The following is a 20,580-nucleotide window of genomic DNA, read 5'->3' on the forward strand; positions in this document are numbered from 1 at the left end:
ATTTTGAGCAAGTCAGATAAATGACCTCTCTCATGCTGTCTCTCTCTCATTCGCTCTCTCTCCCCCCCTCTCCTTCTCTCTCTCATTCACTCTCTCTCTGTTTCTCTCTCTTTCTCTCTTTCTCTCTTTTCTCTGACCTGCTCATCCTCCTTAAGGCTGGGTGGGCAGGCTGAGGGTGATTCAACTGGACACCAGGCAGCGCTGTCTTCTGGCTAGCAGAGCAGTGGCACGAAGGCTGTATCATAAACATTTAAGAGCGTTGGGCCAGTAACCGAAAGGTTGCTGGTTTGAATCCCCAAGCAGACTAGGTGAAAGATCTGTCAGTGCCCTTGAGCAAGGCACTTAACCCTAATTGCTCCTGTAAGTTGCTCTGAATAGGAGTGTCAGCTACATTCCTAAAAACGTAAATGTTAACGCCAAGTTTAAGAGTCAAAGGGGCTTTCGGGGGAATCTAAAGTGGATTGAAGTCTTCAGAAGGAAAATTGTGCTGCTGATTATTTGTTTGTGTTCTTATTATCCCAAAACAGACCTCAGCTGACGTTCAGTAGCAAATATGCAATGTTATACTTTTCTAATGATTGAATATTTACACTGTGTCTAACTAGCGTATAATGGAGAAGGGCTTGAGCCTGACACATCATATTCATATTGGAGGCCTATGTAGAACGTGACAGCATTGCTATCTGGTTTTCCTGGTCAATATTACCACGTCATCAGAGTGGTCTTTTTTTTATTTCCATTGATTTATGTGGTGCTATTTAAAAGCAACCCACACATGGATAGATGAGGGTTACAAATAGCGACAGTTAGCAGCAGCAGAATTACAGCCAACCAGTACTTCAGAAATGTCAGACAAGGTAAATGTCTGCTATTTCAGATCTCAGTACATTTACACCGCCCCCTGCAATAAGTGAACTCCGAAAACTACGGAGGGACTCCATATTGTACATGTATCTCTTCAGTTTGGGTGTGCATGATCCTAGAGTTGTTTTGAGATCTTATGGTATCTGGGTTGGTAGCACAGTCCTTCCAGGCTGTGGATTAAAACAGTGGGTTCATTTATGATACAGTCTCTCATCCTCCACTACCCCCAGGCACTGTTACCAAGAACCAAATCCCAAACACACTGTTCCTCCAGTCTCCCTCCATCACAGGGACTGCTTTGAATAATCTCCATACATAATCACTGGCCTTGTGCAGTGAGTGGAGGGGGCCTAGCAGGCGGTAGTCCAATGCTGAGAGGGCTTCCCATATGTGGGTCACAGCATGTCCTGTGTCTGGGCTCTGGGGCTCCAGGAGGGCAGGGGGTGTTTGTTCTCTCCATGCCTGTGCCGTGCAGCCCTGGCTGGGCACACAGAGGACTGTCTGTGCCTGGAGAACCACAGGAGCGCCGGGCGCCTGCGGGGAGATAAACGTGCTCAGAGTGTGAAAGGGGCAGGACACAGGATTTACTTTATAATAGCCGGCTTCGCCCTCCCTCTCTATACACACATACACTGTGTGGTTCACAGTTCAAATAAACAGGGGCGAATGGCAGGCTGGGTGTTATGAACAGCCTTGTGCCAGGGTCATTTAGTTCCTCTCAGGGTGTTGCTCTCTCACTGATTTCCAGACTACATGAGGGGGGTAATAGGAGCTACAGTGGGGAGCGGGGAAAGACGTGGTAGAGGGGCTCCTGATTGTCTCAACCTCCACCCTTTGTGTGTGTGTGTGTGTGTGTGTGTGTGTATTTGTGCATGTCTGTGTGTTCTGCTGAGTTTTCATGATTACACAGTACACGTGGATTCTAAATGAGTCATCCATCTATTCCTTAGTGCTGTCTCAGACCTCCAAACAGTTTCAACACTACGCTGTTTGAGTGGTGGGGTCACACTCACTCTGTGTCTGTTAACAGAGATCCACAGCTCATTCCAAAGATCCTAGAACTGCCAATCCTCGTCAGTTACCAATCCATAACTGCTACCGGAGCTGGACCAGACCTCCCCTGTGGAGAAAGCAGCGGTGGTCCATATCGACGTGGAGCTTGTGTGTCATCGGCTCATCATCGATCACAGCTTGATGCAGGAAATCAGATGATGAAAGTCCTTTTAATAGTTGGTGAATTGGAAGGGTGGTTGTTTTATTTCAGGGTTGGTTGAGATGAAACACTGTTAATTGGATGAGGACCCCTTCCTCCTCCTCCCAGAACCTCTGCTGTGTGGTTAGGAAGTCATCCTCTTTATGACTTTATTGACCACTTAGATAAGCTTTTTGTTCTGCTGGCTCTGAAATCAGGTTGAAGTGTTTTAAATCCCCCCTTTTCTCTTCATCTCGTTTAATCTGTTCATAACAGACAACTCTATTTATTCCTGGCTCGACACACCTTTGCTTATTCTTATAACTTCACTTATTCTGCAAAATCTCTATCAATTAAATACATTTTTATTTCAGAATAGCCTGTAGTACTAAAAGCATAAGTCCCCCATGAGAAAGTTATCCAAGTGAAAGGCTTTAGGTTGGATTATTGAGGTGACAGCGGAAGGGTAGAAATGGATTAGTGAAGAAACCAGGTCTGTTGTTTATTCCAGGGTAGACATGGCTCATTCTGATATTTCCTCATGTCTTGTTGTGTGTATTCAGATGGGGTTTACAGTAGCAGATTGTTTCTGTACGAAAAGCTTCTAAACAATCGTATTTTGACACACACACACCAACCCATGGAACTGACTGGAGCTTGGTGTTTGTAACAGGCAAGTAATAGGCTGATTGGACTCTGATCTGATTTTTCAGAGGTTTTATATTTGCTATTGCAAATTACAAAGATATTTAAAACAGGAGCCAAGGGTAATATTTTTCTTAGCAGATGAATGAGTGTCCTGGCTTTCTCTCTCGCTCGCTCTCCTGTAACAGGAAGCTATAGCAGTCCATCCTGGACTCGGGTCCACGCCTTCCCTGATCCCTAACCCTGATACATTTACCAGACTGCAGTGTGTATGTGAGTGTGCACGCCTTTAAGAAAGCAAGAGCCCTGTATGGTCTTTTTTTGCCAGTACACATTAATTGCCACTTGTTGTCTCTCTAAGTTTAGAGGTGTGCCCTTACTGGCACAAATGACATCTGACAGATTTTAAAATGGCAGTTATAAAAACTGAATTAACGTAAATCTTCTGTTTTCTTAGTCTACTGGATTTTATTTTTTTTGTGGAACAGCAAGGAGGAGACTCTCCCCGAGACAGTTGTCTGAGGAATGTTCTGCCATGACCTTGAGTTGTATTGATAACAAATTGAAAATCAAACGGAGCTATAAGTGGACATAAGCAGAGCACTGTTCTCCCTCCTGGTCCCTGGCAATAATGGACAGACAGAACCCCCTTAGGCAGACCCACCACTGTTTGACTGATCCTTCCCCCCTTCCAGCCAGTCTTTCTCAACTAAATATTTAAACATGGCATACTTAAGCAAGGGTTTATTTAACTAGAAGTTTGAATTGCTGAGGTTTAAACCATTACAGGAGGCTCTGGAGAAAGTGGAGCACGACCCAGGTGATTGGCTAAAACAGGAGACGGTAATCACACACGTTGGCTGTGTTTAGATCACTGGGGAGATGTACTCCCCTTCCTAGACCACAGACTGTGTTCAATTTGGCGTCTTCTGTTCCTCTCTTCAAGCGGTATGCATTAGCAATATGTACAGTACTGTTGTTTTGCATAGCTGGCTGTGGTGTTGTAGAGTACATCTGAGGCTTTAGTAAACTGACAGAATGGGGCAATATCATGTATCAAGCTGCTGCTGTTGTTGCTCTGCTGTGGTCACCCTAATGAGGCTGATCATATCTATTATGAATGAAACATCTGGTCACTCCTCTCCTCTCCATATGGCAACTGTGGCGCTTGCAGGGAGAGGGGAGGAGCTCCAAGGAGGAGAATGTTCTGGAATAGAACTCTGCGGTTTTCCAGAACCATGCAGTCTGACTGAATTGGAGCAACCAGCCTTAGAGACTGCTGCCCTATTTACATGGTCATTGAACCCTGGTCACTTTAATAATGTTCACATACGTTGTACCCACTTCATATGTATATACTGTATTCTAGTCAAGGAGCTTAGTCATTAAACAGCCCTAGGATGTTTGGGAGGATTAGATAGCAGGTTGTTCACTGAAGAGGCTGTTCCATTTTCTTACTTCACGTTGATGCAAAATCATTTCTCAATCGCTCATGTTTATCAGTTGCCATTTCCCTTTGCATCTTCTACACATACCTTTTTCAGCCGGAGGCAAACGTGACCCAGTTATGTTTTGAATCTGAATCCACATGTAGGACTGGGAAAGCTCACAGAGAGACGGGGGTAGGGTAATGTACTGTACACTGAGGAACGTGCTCCACAGCCCCTGCGAGCCAGGCTGTCTGTGGCTTGAGATGGATGGCTTGATGGATGGGGCCCAAGCAACACGTTTCTTCACGCTGAAGAGCTCTTGTTGTAAGTGGGCCAGCAAGGGCTGAAATAGCCTGCCCCTCAAGAGCCTCTCAAGGTCACTCCAGAGCCCAGGCCCCTTCCATGCATGGAGCAGGAGAACACACGCTCTCCCTGTGGCCTAATGACTTCCCCAGCCTGGCTGTAGCAGGGCCTCTAGACGGAAGGACGAACGGATTATCATTTCCGCCAAACTGGCTACTCTTCTCGTTATTCCTTTTCCCCCCTTTTCCTCTAAAAAATATATAATATAATATAATAATCACTTATCTGCTGGGAGCATTATTGTAGAAGAAGCATTATTGTAGAAGTGCTCTTGAACTGAGCTGAGTATCCATCCACAGCCTTAGTCCCCCTTAGTACTTGGCTGAGCCTGCTGGAAGAGACTGGTAACGGTAGTAGCAGAGATTTGGGGAATTACTCCAACCCCCTAAACCCCCTATCTGAGGTTGGAAACAAGGTTAGATTCAACTTCCTTTCCCTAGACAATCTAACTGGCTTGTTGGTCGCAAATGATTTGATGCGAGCCCTGTCTCCAAAAATGTACGTGGTTATCTCTGAGAAGTCATACCAGAAAATGACAATTCTCTCTCTGTCTCTCTCCTCAGTGATCAGCTCAGTGATCAGCTATTGGGGTGAGACTTGGTAGCCTGGTGGTTAGAGCAGGGGTGGGCAATTCCAGGCCTCGAGGGCCTGATTGTTGTCACAGTTTTTCCCCAGCTAACACTCCTGACTCCAATAATCACCTAATCATGATCTTCAGTTTAGAATGCAAGTTGATTAATCAGCTGTGTTTGCTAGGGATAGAGAAAAATGTGACACCAATTAGGCCCTCGAGGACTGGAGTTACCCACCCTTGGGTTAGAGCGTTGGGCCAGTAACCATAAGGTTGTTGGATTGAATCCCAGAGCTGACAAGGTACAAATCTGTTCTGCCCCTGAGCAAACCAGTTTACCCACTTCCTAGGGTGCCGAAGCCATGCATGTCGATTATGGTAGCCCCCCACACCTCTCTGATACAGAGGGGTTGGGTTAAATGCGGAAGACACATTTCAGTTGAATGCCTTCAGTTGTACAACTGACTAGATATCCCCCTTTTCCTTAGCTGCTGTGTTGACTCAGTGATAGTCATCATCAGCATTTGCCACGTGAAAGGAGAGAAGAGGATGGTGTTAAAACATTCAGTTGTGGGTCCATTTTGGACCAACGCAAGCTTGGAAAAAACGCTGGTTTCCTGACAAATTTCATTTTTTCTATGTACTTCACTTCCTTCCTTGGTAAGGTTTAGATAATATTGGTGTATGATAACTCAAATCAAAGTGTTTGTTGTGTACACAGATTTGCAGATGTTATCCCACATGCAAGCAAAATGCTTGTTTCTAGCTCCAACAGTGCAGTAATACCTAGAAATATTTACTAACAAAAGTACAAATGCAACATGTGAAGTGTTGGTCCCATGTCTTATGAACTGAAATAAAATATCCCAGGCACTGCATCTCAGTGCTTGAGGCGTCACTACAACCCCGAGTTTGATCCCAGGCTGTGTCACAGCTGGCTATGACCGGGAGACCCATTAGGCACAATTGGCACTGCATTGTCCAGGTTAGGGGAGGGTTTGGCCGGCCGAGATTTCCTTGTCCCATCGCGCTCTAGCAACTCCTTGTGGCGGCCCGGGCGCCTGCAAGCTGACGCATTGACACATTGGTGCGGCTGGCTTCTGGGTTAAGCAAGCAGTGTGTCAAGAAGCAGTATGGCTTGGCAGGGTCGTGTTTTTCGGAGGACGCATGGCTCTCGACCTTCGCCTCTCCGAGTCCGTATGGGAGTTGCAGCGACGGGACAAGACTGTAACTACCAATTGGATATCACAAAATTGGGGGAGAAAAAAGGGGTAAAAATGTCATTGAAAAAATAGGTATATCCACCAGAGCTGTTGCCAGATAATTTAATGTTCATTTTTCTACCATAAACCAACAATGTTGTTTTAGAGAATTTGGAAGTACGTCCAACAGGCCTCACAACCGCAGACCTCGTGTAACCATGCCAGCCCAGGACCACCACGCCAGCCCAGGTTCCACCCCGCCAGCCCAAGACCTCCACATCAGGCATCGTCACCTGTCGGACCGTCTGAGACCAGCCACCCGGATAGCTGATGAAACTGTGGGTTTGCACAAATGAAGAATTTCTGCACAAACTGTCAGAAACCGTCTCAGGGAATCTCATCTGCCTGCTCGTCATCCTCAGTAGGGTCTTGTCCTGACCGCAGTTCGATGTCGTGATCGACATCACTGGGCAAATGCTCACCTTCCAGGGCCACTGGCAGGCTGGAGAAGTGGTGCTCTTTATGGATGACTCCCGGTTTCAACTGTACAGGGCAGATGGCAGACAGCTTGTATGGCGTTGTGGTGGGCGAGCAGTTTGCTCATGTCAACGTTGTGAACAGAGTGCCCTGTGGAGTTATGGTATGGGCAGATATAAGCTATGGACAATGAACACAATTGCATTTTATTGATGGCAATTTGAATTCACAAGGATACTGTGACATGACCCTGAGACCATTGACGTACCATTAATTTTCTCCATCACCACATGTTTCAGGATGAAATGCATGGCCCCATGTCGCAAGGATTTGGACATAATTCCTGGAAGCTGAAAATGTCCCAGTTCTTTCATGGCCTGCATACTCACCAGACATATCACCTATTGAGCATGTTTGGGATGCTCTGGATTTACGTGTACGACATTGTTCCAGTTCTCGGCAATATCCAACTTCGCACAGCCATTGAAGAGGAGTGGGACCACATTTCACAGGACACAATCAACAGCCTGATCAACTCTATGCGAAGGAGTTGTGTCGCGCTGAGAAAGGGAACTGGTGGTCACACCAGATACTGACTTTTTTTATTCTATTTTTTTTTATCCACACCCCTACCTTTTTTCAAAAAATTATTATTGTTATTATTATTATCTGTGACCAACAGATGCATATTTATATTCCCAGTCATGTGAAATACAGAGTAGGGCCTAATTAATTAATTTATATTGATTGACTTTTCTTATCCGAACTGCAACTCGGTACAATCTTTGAAATTGTTGCATGTTGCGTTTTTATATTTTTGTTCAGTGTATATAAAATAATAAGAATACACACAATTCAGAAAGAAATGCCAGGTAAGATCCTCTCAGGAAGTGTAACTATAAAACATATTTCAATTGGCTTGTTTACACTATCGTTCATCCTCTTTGATCAGGACAAAGTCACTGATATGCTAATGCATGCTTTGGAAGGGAGTGAACCTGTTCTCCTTAACTAAAATGACCATCCAGAGGTACTAAAGGAAATATTCCCCATGGCATGTTCCCCAAGCTGGCCCCTATGTTTTTATTAGAGCAGTAAAGAAACTAGGCCCTGGATCAGTTTATTGGGGAAAGGCTAAAGCCCATATGAAGCGGCAACAGGCCCCAGACCAGTTGACCCACTCTGCGGCTGTGAAGTGGGGACGCTGTCACTTACAGTTCCTCATAAAAGCCTGTGGAAAGACCTTAAATACAGGGTGAGGGGTAATTGATACTCTTGTGTTTGTAAAGGGGTTGGGATTGTGTACTTGTATGTGGGGCTAAAGACTGGCAGCCAGGGAGAGGCACTCCGCCACGTGTGAAGGGAGAATCCAGGCCAGACATGCAGCATCGGGAGAGAAAGCTGTAGGCTGACTCCAGGAGGTAAAGGAGAACAGAAAGATGACTGCAACATCCCCAAACTGAGAAAGTTGTCCAGAGCCACCAGCAGTTTTTAGCAGCTTCACAAACTGTCTCAAGTTCTGTTTAGTTTTTTTACTTTCCTTTTTCCTCTGCTAAAACACTGCCGAAGAGGCATTTGAGGAAAAATAAACACATCTTGATTTAATTACTAACTCCCCCTCATTATACTGTTTCCCCTTAGAAATTAACCATAAATCCGTTAAGCATATTTCACCAGAAATAAATCTTTTGTTGGGTTTGGTCATAATTTTCCCTCTCTCGACCCATTCAATGCAAAACAAATAAGCAAATTAGCAGCAGTATTCGGACATTGTTAAACACCCCTAACACTAATTCTGGAAAGGAGCTTGGAGCTGTCCAAGTGTTTGTAAGATTACATACATCTTGGCTATTTTGAGCCATCGTAATCTGGTTTGAGTCCACAAATAAACCTTTCAATACCAAATCATCTCTCCAAATGCGACAACTAATTGTGACTGATTCACATAGTTAAATCAAGTATATATTTTGGTTTGTAACGGGATACACTGATTTCATTCTAAAAGTGGAACTATTTATTTTGGTCTCAAACATACCCCAGGACCCAGTCGTTACACTGATATGCTTATGCCTATATATACATTTTTCTACATTGGCTTTCAAGTTGTTTTACTATGATGTGAATATATACTTTGGGGCGGCAAGTGGTTAGAGCGTTGGGCCATTAACCGAAAGGTTGCTAGATCGAATCCCTGGGCTGACAAAGTAAAAATATGTTGTTCTGCCCCTGAATAAGGCGCTGTTCTTAGGCCATCATTGTAAATACGCATTTGTTCTTAACTGACCTGCCTAGTTAAATAAAGATTAAATAATAAATAAATAAAACATACTGAACAAAAATATAAACCCAATAATTGTCTAAGATTTGCTGAGTTACAGTTCATATAAGGAAATCGGTAAATTGAAATACATTCATTAGGCCCTGATTGATGGATTTCACATGACTGGGAAGGCTTGAGTCATGGGTGGGCCTGGGAGGGCATAGGTCCACCCTCTTGGGAGCCAATCCCACCCAATGGGGCGCAAGGCCCAGCCAATCAGAATGTGTTTTTCCCCACAAAAAGGGATTTATTACAGACAGAGATACTCCTCGGCACCCTGGCCCCCCTCCGCACAGAAGATGCAGAAGCTGGATGTGGAGGTCCTGGGCTGGCGTGGTTACACATGGTCTGCGGTTGTGAGGCACTGACAAATTCTCTAACACAACATTGGAGGTGGCTTATGGTAGAGAAATAAACATTGAATTATCTGGCAACAGCTCAGGTGGATATTCTTGCAGTTATCATGATTGATGATTGGCTGAGAAATTGATGATAACATTATTGGGGAGGCTGTCTTGTTAAGACTTCAGTGCAGCTTTTGACATTATTGATGTCTGCTTCTGGAAAAATGTATGTGTTATGGTTTTACACCCCCTACTAAAATGTGGATAAAGAGCTACTTGTCTAACAAAACATATAGGGTGTTCTTTAATGTAAGCCTCTCATATATAATACAGTTATAATCAGGAATTCCCCAGGGTAGCTGTTTAGGCCCCTTGCTTTTTTCATTTTTTACTAACGGCATGCCACTGACTTTGAGTAAAGCCAGAGTGTCTATGTATGTGGATGACTCAACACTATACACGTCAGCTACTACAGCGACTGAAATGACTGCAACACTCAATCGGCTGCAGTTAGTTTGAGTGGGTGGCAAGGAGTAAGTTAGCCCTAAATATTTCTAAACCAAAAAGCATTGTATATGGAACAAAACACTCACTAAACCCTAAACCTCAACTAATTCTTGTAATAGATAATCTGGAAATTGAGCAAGTTGCGATGACTAAACTGCTTGGAGTAACCCTAGATGGTAAACTGTCATGGTCAGAACATATTAATGCAGTAGTAGCTAAGATGGGGAGAAGTCTGTCTATAATGAAGCGATGCTCTGCCTTCTTAACAACACTATCAACAAGGCAGGTCCTACATGCCCTAGTTTTGTCGCACCTTGACTACAGTTCAGTTGTGTGGTCAGGTGCAACAAAAAAAGGACTTAGGAAAATTGCAATTGGCTCAGAACAGGGCAGCACGGCTGGCCCTCGGATGTACACAGAGAGCTAATATTAATAATATGCATGTCAATCTCTCCTGGCTGAAAGTGGAGGAGAGACTGACTTCATCACTACTTTTATTTATGAGAGGTATTGACATGTTGAATGCACAGAGCTGTCTGTCTAAACTACTGGCACATAGCTCGGACACCCATGCATACCCCACAAGACATGCCACAAGAGGTCTCTTCACAGTCCCAAACAGACTATGGGAGGCACACAGTACTACATAGAGCCATGACTTCTTGGAACTCTATTCCACATCAAGTAACTTACACAAGCAGTAAAATTTGATTTTAAATAACGATTAAAAAAACACCACCTTATGGAACAGCAGGAACTGTGAAGCAACACAAACATTGGCACAGACACATGCATACACACACACACACACACACACACACAATAGTATACGCACTATACATACACATGGATTTAGTACTGTAGATCTGTGGTAGTGGTGCAGTATGGGCCTGAGGGCACACAGTGTGTTGTGAAATCGGTGAATGTATTGTAATGTTTTTAAAATTGTATAAACTGCCTCACTTTTGCTGGAGTCCAGGAAGAGTAGCTGCTGCTCTGGCATTTTTAGTGTCCTTTTATTGTTCCCTGCACAAGGTGCACCTGTGTAATGATCATGCTGTTTAATCATCTTCTTGATATGCCACACCTGTCAGGTGGATGGATTATATTGACAAAATCGAAAATGCTCACTAAACAGGGATCAAAACACATTTGTGCATAAAATTTGAGAGAGATACACTTTTTGTGTGTATGAGGGATGTGGGGCTAAATTCTGGGATCTTTTCGGTGTAGATTGGAAGTACAGTCAATTATGAACAGTTTTGTCCCAACTATGTTCCAGTAGCCTTGTGTTCAAAAACGTTCTTGCCTCTCACATTTCCTTCCTGGTCATTGATGTGGATGAGGTGAAAAGTGAAGCTATTGTTCACCTCTGTGGTCCTGCAGAAAGTAGTCAATGACAGGGAGCTATTTCAGAGGCCTAGTAACAATGTTTTTTATATATATATATATATATATATCTGTTGATAAACTGCTTATAAGCATTTGATAACCAAGCAGTATGTAAAATTACCTCTTAGACTACAGTGTATTGGGAAATAAAGGCAGTTTGATTACCTTACTCCAGTCCACACTAGTATTCTGTAGACCATCACCCTTCTCCTCCATTATATTGGTAATTGTTATGCATTTTGTTTAGTGGCTTATACCTCCAATACCTCACAGTCTATTCATTTTCTACCTCTCTCTCTCTTAGCTGATTGCCAGGGGGCAGTTGATTCGGGGAAATGGTTTAATTTGCATGCAAATGATTCCAAAACACCAGTCATTCACACCGCTAATTATACCAACGTTAGGACGGTGACTTCCTGACATCACGGTTGGTCATTGGCAGTCGGGGGGTGAGGAGGTGGTGGTGCAGCCAGGCACTTATTCAGCCAGACAGTCACGCGAGTAAGTCGCTTCTCCGCGCTCCGTATGGTTACGCACTTAAAGTCCCTGTGGAACATTTTTTTACTTTCTAGTTTTCTGTTGCTACCCCCGAAATGATTGTTTTGGATTTGTTCGGAACGTACACCTTTTAGGCTATTGTGTTATCTCAACGTAGGTGGACTAACTGTAGGGGTATTTGTGTTCAGCCACTTATTGTTTTTTTTTTCTACACGTATAGCGTTACTTCCAAGAATCCGTGCGCTTGTCGGATGTGTTTGCGGAGCAGCTTGACTAAAATACTCGCGGAGCGAGGGGGACAATAGTCTAGGAACATATTGCAGCTTCGCACGGACCGGAGAGGGAGAGCGCAGGATTCGTAAAACTGTGACGCATGAATAGTAGGCTAGCCTAGACTATGAAAAGGTTTGCAATGATGAAAGTGTGTTTGAAAACTAACATCACCGGAAGCAGAGCCATGCTCTCCCTCTCACTTACTTTGTAATAAGGTAAGCAAAGCCTATAATCTACCCTTTGCTCCATTATTTTGTATCAAGCTGTTATTGCGCAGTTGACAAGGCTATTTTTGCGCCCTGTTGTGTCCCTACCTTCACGACACTATCTATTTCTGTTTGTAAATTGTGGTTTTGTTCTGTGATTCTGCCCTCATGTACATGTTACCAGTAAGCCTATGCTCTCGTGAGTCTTCTCAAGTACCCCCCGTGGATAGGCAAAGTACCCGCAGGGGTCCTAGTTCCCCGGTTGGGAACCACTGGTTTAGTTTACGAGGAAGAAATGACAGAAAACTGCCAGCCTGGGTGAACTGTTAATGCGGTTGAAAGGGTTTGATATTTTCTCACCGCAAGATAGGCTACACTGTAGAACACAGCGGCCAACAAATGTAGCCTATGTGGCTCTCTTGATGTGCTCGATTTAAACAAAAATAATATCTACATCAGTGGGCTAAGAGTTTAAATGTATTTCACAATTAAGCGTTCATGGTTTAGAAGTAGGCTAAATGTTACCATTGTTAGTGCTACTACTTAGGAACGTATCATTCTTTAATTTAAAAAAAAGTGTGTTCTCGCACGCAATAGTATAAATAGTCCCACTATCTTCACCTCTCATTCGTAGGCTATCCTCTGTAATGGGTGTGTTTATTATACCTCTTCTCTTCGTGGTGCGTGGTCAAGCTAACCAGAGCCTTTCAGTGGGATTAGATTCTGTTGTGTTGCCTCTAATGATCTGGCACTGGCCGGACGCGGAATTGATCGAGTCAGGATAGGTCATTTTGGATTAGCATATGAACGGATTTACTGGGGAATAATGAATAAATTGACACTCCAGCAGCTGGATATGAGTCCAGGGGTAATGGAAATATCAGGCTGTATTGCTCTGAAACATCTAGACTACTGGTTGCCTCAATTCATAGGCAACCAACCATCTGTCTTGGTATCCAAAAGGTATTTTTTTGACCATCCATTTTCAACACCACGACATTTTTTAATTCAGTCCATTAGGCTACATTTAGACTAGTTGTGTTTGTCAGCTTTTCAAACCTGCTGATCATTTTACAGATGGGTTCTCCAATGACAGTTTGACAGTCTGTCGTGAGAGAACCATAGTTCCAGTTCCATATGAGGACTGAAGTCTCAGGAGTCTGAAAAAACCTGCCCCCTCTTTGACTTGCCATGCATATGTAGCAGTTACCGAACAAGTAAACACGTATGAATAATTAATAGGATCTTCTGGTATGAAGCTGCTGTAGCTGAAAAGCATCATGCTCAGTTAGATGTTACATAACTCGAATCCTTGCTCACTTCCTGCACTTCCCACTCTAAATCTGCACAAATCACAGAGGCAGTGTAGAGAGATGACTCCCCCATTGCGTCAGGTGGTCGCAGGGCTAATCTCCATTTGATGGAACATATTGGATCAGTCACCAGTAATTAGCTGCTAATAACAAATGCCTTTGAGTTTGATTCCTCTTCAGAATGTTGTGCAGTTCAGTGATTTAAAGCTGAACATGCATGCTTCAATAAACGACCAAATTAGGCCAAACAAAGAGTAAATACGTTGTTCCTGTTTCCTTTGACACAGTACCATTGCATGTTCAAGGGTTTTCAGGAATGTAATCTTAATAGCGCTGAATGGAGATGTTCATCTGATCTCAGAGAACAAAAGACAGTTAAAAAAGAAAGAATATGTCCTCTTTTCCATGCAAAACAAAAGGAGCAAAGACATTTTTCTGCTGCCTACCTCTAGCTGTTCCTCGAAACTTCTCCTCTGGGCTGCCATTTAAACATGGTGTCTAATCTGTCCGGAATGATGCCATGAAAAGCAGCATTGGCTCTCTGGGAGCTACTCCAGAATGAGTCTGGGATGGGGTTCTTTTCAAATACCACATCAAGCCCTCTCAACTCCATGGCTGTTTTTCAGGAAGACGAGGGTTGTGGATGTTTTGCACACTTTAGAGGAGGTGTTTACGAACCTGAATGTCAATTTACCCTATGGCAGATGTTAAATGAATGGTGCCATCACTCAACCCAACCTGTTGAGCATTCCCTCAACTGGCAGAGGATTTGTACCAGTACCTCAGAGGATTTGTACTAGTCCGTAGGTGGTTAACTTCTTGATGCACCCACCCCGTTAGCGGGATCATTTTCATCAACATCCGCTGAATTGCAGGGCGCCAAATTCAAAATAAATTACTACAAATATTGAATTTTCATGAAATCACAAGTGCAATATAGCAAAACACAGTTTAGCTTGTTGTTAATCCACCTGGCATGTCAGATTTCAACACAGCTTTTTGGCGAAAGCATAACAAGCATTTATGTAAAAACATCTCTCTCAGTTGACAATATATTACAAACACTAGCAGTCAAGTAGATTGGTCACGAAAGTCAGAAAAGCAATAGATTAAATTGCTTACCTTTGATGATCTTCAGCTGTTTGCACTCACGAGACTCCCAGTTACACAATAAATGTTCCATAAAGATTATTTTTTTATCCAAAATACCTCCATTTGGTTGGCGCGTTATGTTTAGAAATTCACAGGCTCGAGCGGTCACGACGGAGCAGACAAATTCCAAATAGTGTCCGTAAAGTTCGTAGAAACATGTCAAATGTTTTTTATAATCAATCCTCAGGTTGTTTTTACAATATATAATCGATAGTATTTCAACCGGGACTGTAGCTTCTTCAATAGGAGAGAGAGAGAGAAAATGTCTGCTCCAAATTGTTGCGCATGCAAAACGGTGCTGGCACCCAGCCATACAATGATGCAATGTGTTCTTTCTCGCTCATTTTTCAAAATAAAAGCCTGAAAGTATGTCTAAAGACTGTGCACAACATGTGGAAGCCATAGGAAAAGGAATATGGTTGATATCCCTTTAAATGGAGCGAAGGCAGGCAATGGAACAGAGAGCTTTCAGGAAAAACAGCACTTCTGGGTTGGAATTTCCTCAGGTTTTCGCCTGCAATATCAGTTCAGTTATACTCACAGACAATATTTTGACAGTTTTGGAAACTTTAGAGTTTTCTATCCTAATCTGACAATTTATATGCATATTCTAGATTCTGGGCCTGAGAAATAGGCCGTTTCATTTGGTTATGTTTTTCATCCAAACATCAAAATACTGCCCCCTACGCTCAACAGGTTAAGAAATCCAGAGTGGTGCATAAATAATGCTTAATAAAATACAGTATGTATCTCTAGTCTAGTTAGAACTTGTGTGTGGGTCAGTCTAGTTTCTTGGGCATCGGTTTCACCAGTGGATTGAGCCTGTGCGGTTGGTGTGTCTACTCACTGTGCAGTGTGTCAGAGTGTAGCTGTTTAACTTGGCTGTTGCCGGGGAGATGTGGAGGAGAGATGCGATGATTAACACTGCGGTGGTGAATGATTGTCTGCTTACATCCGTCTAAGGGATTATTGTCCTCTCGGATACCTTCCAGTCCATAAAGGGTTCCTGCTGTACTCTGGCCATGGAAGGCTTTATCTGCCCCAGGAGAGGAAAGGCTAGTCATGTTTAAAGGGGAAACCGTCTACTTCATTTACTTCGTTCTCCTCCCTTCGTGGAGGCGTTGGTGATGCACTTGCATTACCAGAGTACTCCATTCCCCCTAATTGAAGTCGTGTAGATGACTAGTGTAACATGGGATAGTGTTTCAGGCTGGAAATCCCAGTCATGTGCAGCATGTTGTAAATCAGAGGCTTAGGCCCTGGGCATATCTCTGCCAATTCTGAAGCAGGGAGATCAGATGTTTGGGAGGTGAATCACTGGACGATGGCCTCCATCTGGAGAGAGACTCATGGGTCTCACGGGACTCCAGCCCTCCTGCTCACATGCCCAGCTCAAAGACAAGGAGAACCATTGGCTTGGTGTTTTGTAAGGCCTCTGTCTGTATCATTTTAAAACAGAGACACTACTCTAACCAGGAATGCAGTGTGAAACACTCTCCTCCAGGCCCAATGTACTACTCCAGGCTATCGCTAAGCCTGCTCGCCACCAAAAAGGCAGAAGGAATCCGCTAGCATCAAGAGGAGTGGGAGATGTGTGTGGCATATTTATTAAAAATTTTTCTTCTTTCTTTTGGCGTGGTTTCCTGAATCATCTCTCCTGTGTTCTAACGTACATTCTGTGTGTGTGTGTGTGTGTGTCTGAGTACGTGTGTTTGTCTCCTGTTAATCACACATCCATTAGTAATGATGGGGGACTGCTGTATTGTAATGAGAGGACTCCGGATGCTTTAGCCCCAGGCTAGGTGTCCTACCTCTGGGATGGGCTGTTTAATTATCTATTCTCCTCCACTGTACGGATGGACTGGTTGTCAGAGAGCTGGCGACTTAGTCTGCAAGGCCTGGCTCCATGTACTACTTACCACTTCCATCAGTATTCATAGATTAGATATCTTGGCATTTCGGTATATGTTGCTTTAATATTCATGGAGACTGCTCTCTGAAGCCAATCGCCTCCAGGAGCTCAGGTAGATTGCCCTTGCCAAAGGATATTGAAGAAGCAGATATCTGCCTTTTAGACATGTACTAGACCCCAGACATGCATCACTAGTTTAACTATTTTTAACATGTCAAAGTTTTCCACTAACATAATTGGGGAATCCATCTTTACAAAACCATATGTCATTTTTTTTGTTCTCAATAGTAATCAGCCCCATCTATTTCACTTCATAATGCTAATTTAAATAACTAGTTAATAACAACCCATTGCAGATGCAAATGTTTAGTTTGCTGTTTATAAAGGCAGAAACGCTCTTTGGATGGTGAGGCTATATCAGGTGGTGTACCTAGCTAACTACACTGTTCCCAGTAAGAGCCTCTGTTTCTTTTTGCCGTCAAAGCGGCCTTAAGCCCCTGTTCCTCTGACCCTGTGCTGCCCACCAGGCGTCTGGCTGGATTATGGGTTTGGCTGCCTGAGGGGCAGCAGAGGTTAGTGGATATGACCTGCAGGCTAACCCAATGTCTGCTGGTTACAGGGTCTGCTGCCCTAACAGAGGGCTTTCACCATGTGTATCTGTGTCTGGGTGTAGCCTAGTTTACAACTTCAGTTTGTTCTGTTTTTAAGAGGGGAGGGGGCACAAGTCACATATACTATGCTTAGATTGAAGAGAACATAAAAACAAAAGAGCCACACTCTAACAAACATTAGCAATTGTTCTTCTGTATGCAAACAAAACGGATACCTTGTGTGGGTTTGTTAACCCGTTATCTGGTTCTTGATTAATGAGAACAGAGTTTTATCCTGTCTGAGCATCTGAGACAGTTTGAAGGTAACCTTGTAAAGACAGGAGGAGAAATGTGTATTTACAGTACTGCTTTCCATCACTGTCAGTTGCTCTGCGAATCATTTCCTTAACCGGTTTGTCATTATGTCCTCACTCGCATTACCTAGAGAATTGTGGGAGCTAGAATGTCTCTGAGATCCTTCTTGCTCGGTGAGACGCGCGGCAGGAAGCCTTGTCATTTGAACCCTGGCCCTTGAACTATTGTGGCGTTTAAATTTCATATGCTTCGTTGCTTTGCAATAGAAAACCCTCAAAACAAAGATAGACATTGGAAGAGTTCTGAACTCAACCCACATTTTGCCGTATGTACAAGACATATGTCCTGGTTAAACAGTATTTAATATCACTATTCACTTTGACATGTGTCCACTCTAAGCTTTGCCTATGGATGGATAACTGTTGATCACTTTTATCTTCCCTGAAGAAAGATCTGTGTCTACTGTAAGCTTTTCTAACTCGTCTCTGCTCTCTGTCCCCGTGTCCTGTAGGAAGATCTGTGTCCATTGTAAGTGCAGGCTTGAGGAGCATGTGATGACAGCCGTGCCTCTAGAGATGGAGAAGACCGTCACTAAGCTGATGTATGACTTCCAGAGGAACTCCACCTCAGACGACGACTCAGGCTGCGCGCTGGAGGAGTATGCCTGGGTGCCCCCGGGGCTCAAACCTGAACAGGTATGAAAGATGGACACGCACACCGGGGAGTAGGGTTGTGATTTCCCTCTGTGTTGGATCCAAAGATTTATTCACCGTCTTATGTTGCGTGTTTGGTGTTCAAGTAAAAGCCGATTTGGTTTACAAGGATTATATGGCGCCGGGTTTTGAATTAATATCTAATTCCTTCTGCTTGCAAACTGTTTACTCGTGGTTTCAGGAGCCCGTTGTTGACTTTGCTAGGCTGGGATATGCAGAAACACATGACATGGCCTGTGAGCATCCAAGAAACCATCTTCACAAGGCCCTTGTGTACCGAAGGTGTGCGTGTGTGGGAGTTTTTTAAATTTTATTAGACAATGAAACCTTTATACATATGAGTTTCATTTTCTTGATGAACTGTTAGCAAGCCTTATTGCCTGTGCAATGGGGTGGTCAATACACTGTTAACTCATCCCCCATTTCAGTCGCACAAGGCTGAGCACAGCCATTTTTCATCCCCAAGGGCCACGTGACCTCCAGTCAATTAAGCTCCACTTTAAAAGCAGCAGAACACCGGCCTGCCAAACTGGAGACCGGAGAGGCTTTCCAAAGCAGTAGGGCAGTGAGACTGGGAATGTTACCGTTAAAGGAGAGGCTTTGCATTAAGGAAATAGGCTACAGTTTGTAGGATTTACTGCTGGTTGCATACTTATGTACATTGGATTTCCACATATACAGTAAAGCTCTTCCAAACCTGACGTACAAGTCAGTCAAGTCACAGAAATGTGTTTTTTGACCCTGCACGGTGGGGGGAGGATACCCATTGAGGTACTTTTCAACGCCCTGCCCAGCCACAGAGGGAGATGGTGAATACCACCAGTTAATCTGTAGAATCTGAGCTCCATCCAGGTGTAGGTTTCTCCTCAGGGACACAGTCCCACTGCTCCATCAGGAGGAGCCTGCTATTCAGTCTCAACTGGTGTCAAGTCACCATTCTGTAACTACATATTTTAGCAGTCCACAAAGACTGTGGGAATAACTAAACATGATTTCCCCTTGCTCTGTAATGAATGTCTGGATTCGTGCAGTAACAAAATTGTATTAGCAATGTGAAACAGATTTTCAGCTGTATTCCAGCCACAATAATCATGCTTTTGTTATCTCTGAAACCAGGTATCAGAGTTTATTGGTTTTTAATTCAAAGGGAACTGAGTTTCCTGAACATTGCTTTTACTCATTTTTAATAGGACTGCCATTATTGACTGTTCTGGTCTCAGGAAGGCCCAGCCAATATGCACTCTCTCTCTCTCGATGTCAGAGGTAATAAAATGTCAGGAAGTTGCCAGGATACGGGAAGCTGAGACCAAATATGTTACTAAAGCAGCCATTACTGATGTCTCTGCTGTTGAAGAGGCAGATCACGGAGTGTCACAAGAGATAGAAAATAATCTGCTTTTGTCATCCAAGAGGATCTGGTACAAATCTTAAAGCTTTTATTATTTCATGCTTTTGTAGATGTAAAGATAACCTTTACACTTACATTGAAGGAAATGGCAGTCTGTTACTATTTATTGTACTTTGGAATAGCAGTCCTCCCTTCTTGCCCATGTGTGGCAGGCTGTTGCCATGGTGTTTTTGTTAGTGTGATATATCCAATAAACACTCACTGTTGCTTGTTATAGTGTGTCAGGATTGGTCTTTGGTTGTGTCCTAGACGCTGTCAGTCTCTCCCGTGAACGGAGATGAAAAACAGCTGTGGGGGAGGTTGGTTTCTAACATAAACCCTGCTATTAGATTTATCCTTTAAAAGCTGTATATTCTCTGTATAATTGGAGAGAAGATTCAATCTGAGGCCATTTACACTGAACAAAAATATACATGCAAGCTGTAAAGTGTTTCATGAACTGAAATAAAAGATCCCAGAAATGTTCCATATGTACAAAAAGCTTATTTCTCTCTGATTTTGTACACTAATTTGTTTACATCCTTGTTAGTGAGACATTTCTCCTTTACCAATTTCTCCTTTACCATCTACCTGACAGGTGTGGCATATCAAGAAGCTGAATAAACAGCATGATCATTATACAGGTGCACCTTGTGTTGGGGACAATAAAAGGCCACTCTAAAATGTGCAGTTTTGTCACAAAACACAATGTCGCAGATGTCTAAAGTTTTTAGGGAGGGTGCAGGAATGTCTTCCAGAGCTTTTGCTAGAGAATGGAATGTTAATTTCTCAACTATAAGCTGCATATAACATTGTTTTAGAGAATTTGGCTCTACTTCCAACCGGCCCCACAACTGCAGACTATGTGTATCCACGCCAGCCCAGGACCTCCACATCCAGCCATTTCACCTGTG

The 20,580-nt window shown here is 43.5% G+C and overlaps 1 protein-coding gene across 4 annotated transcripts in view; it reads left to right on the plus strand.

Moving 5' to 3' along the window:
• LOC112254436 (prickle-like protein 2) overlaps positions 1-20,580 on the plus strand; it is a 140,323-nt gene that overhangs the window by 107,616 nt on the left and 12,127 nt on the right. For 3 of the 4 annotated variants that reach the window (XM_024427021.2, XM_042324348.1, XM_042324350.1), the window contains one exon: positions 18,078-18,261. In XM_024427021.2, the coding sequence (XP_024282789.1) occupies positions 18,078-18,261 (184 nt within the window). Of the gene's footprint in view, positions 1-11,759; positions 12,294-18,077; positions 18,262-20,580 lie in introns of those variants that run through there. The other variant, XM_042324349.1, reaches the window with a different exon arrangement.

Source organism: Oncorhynchus tshawytscha, linkage group LG07 (assembly GCF_018296145.1).
Source record: "Oncorhynchus tshawytscha isolate Ot180627B linkage group LG07, Otsh_v2.0, whole genome shotgun sequence".
Lineage (NCBI taxonomy): Eukaryota > Metazoa > Chordata > Actinopteri > Salmoniformes > Salmonidae > Oncorhynchus > Oncorhynchus tshawytscha.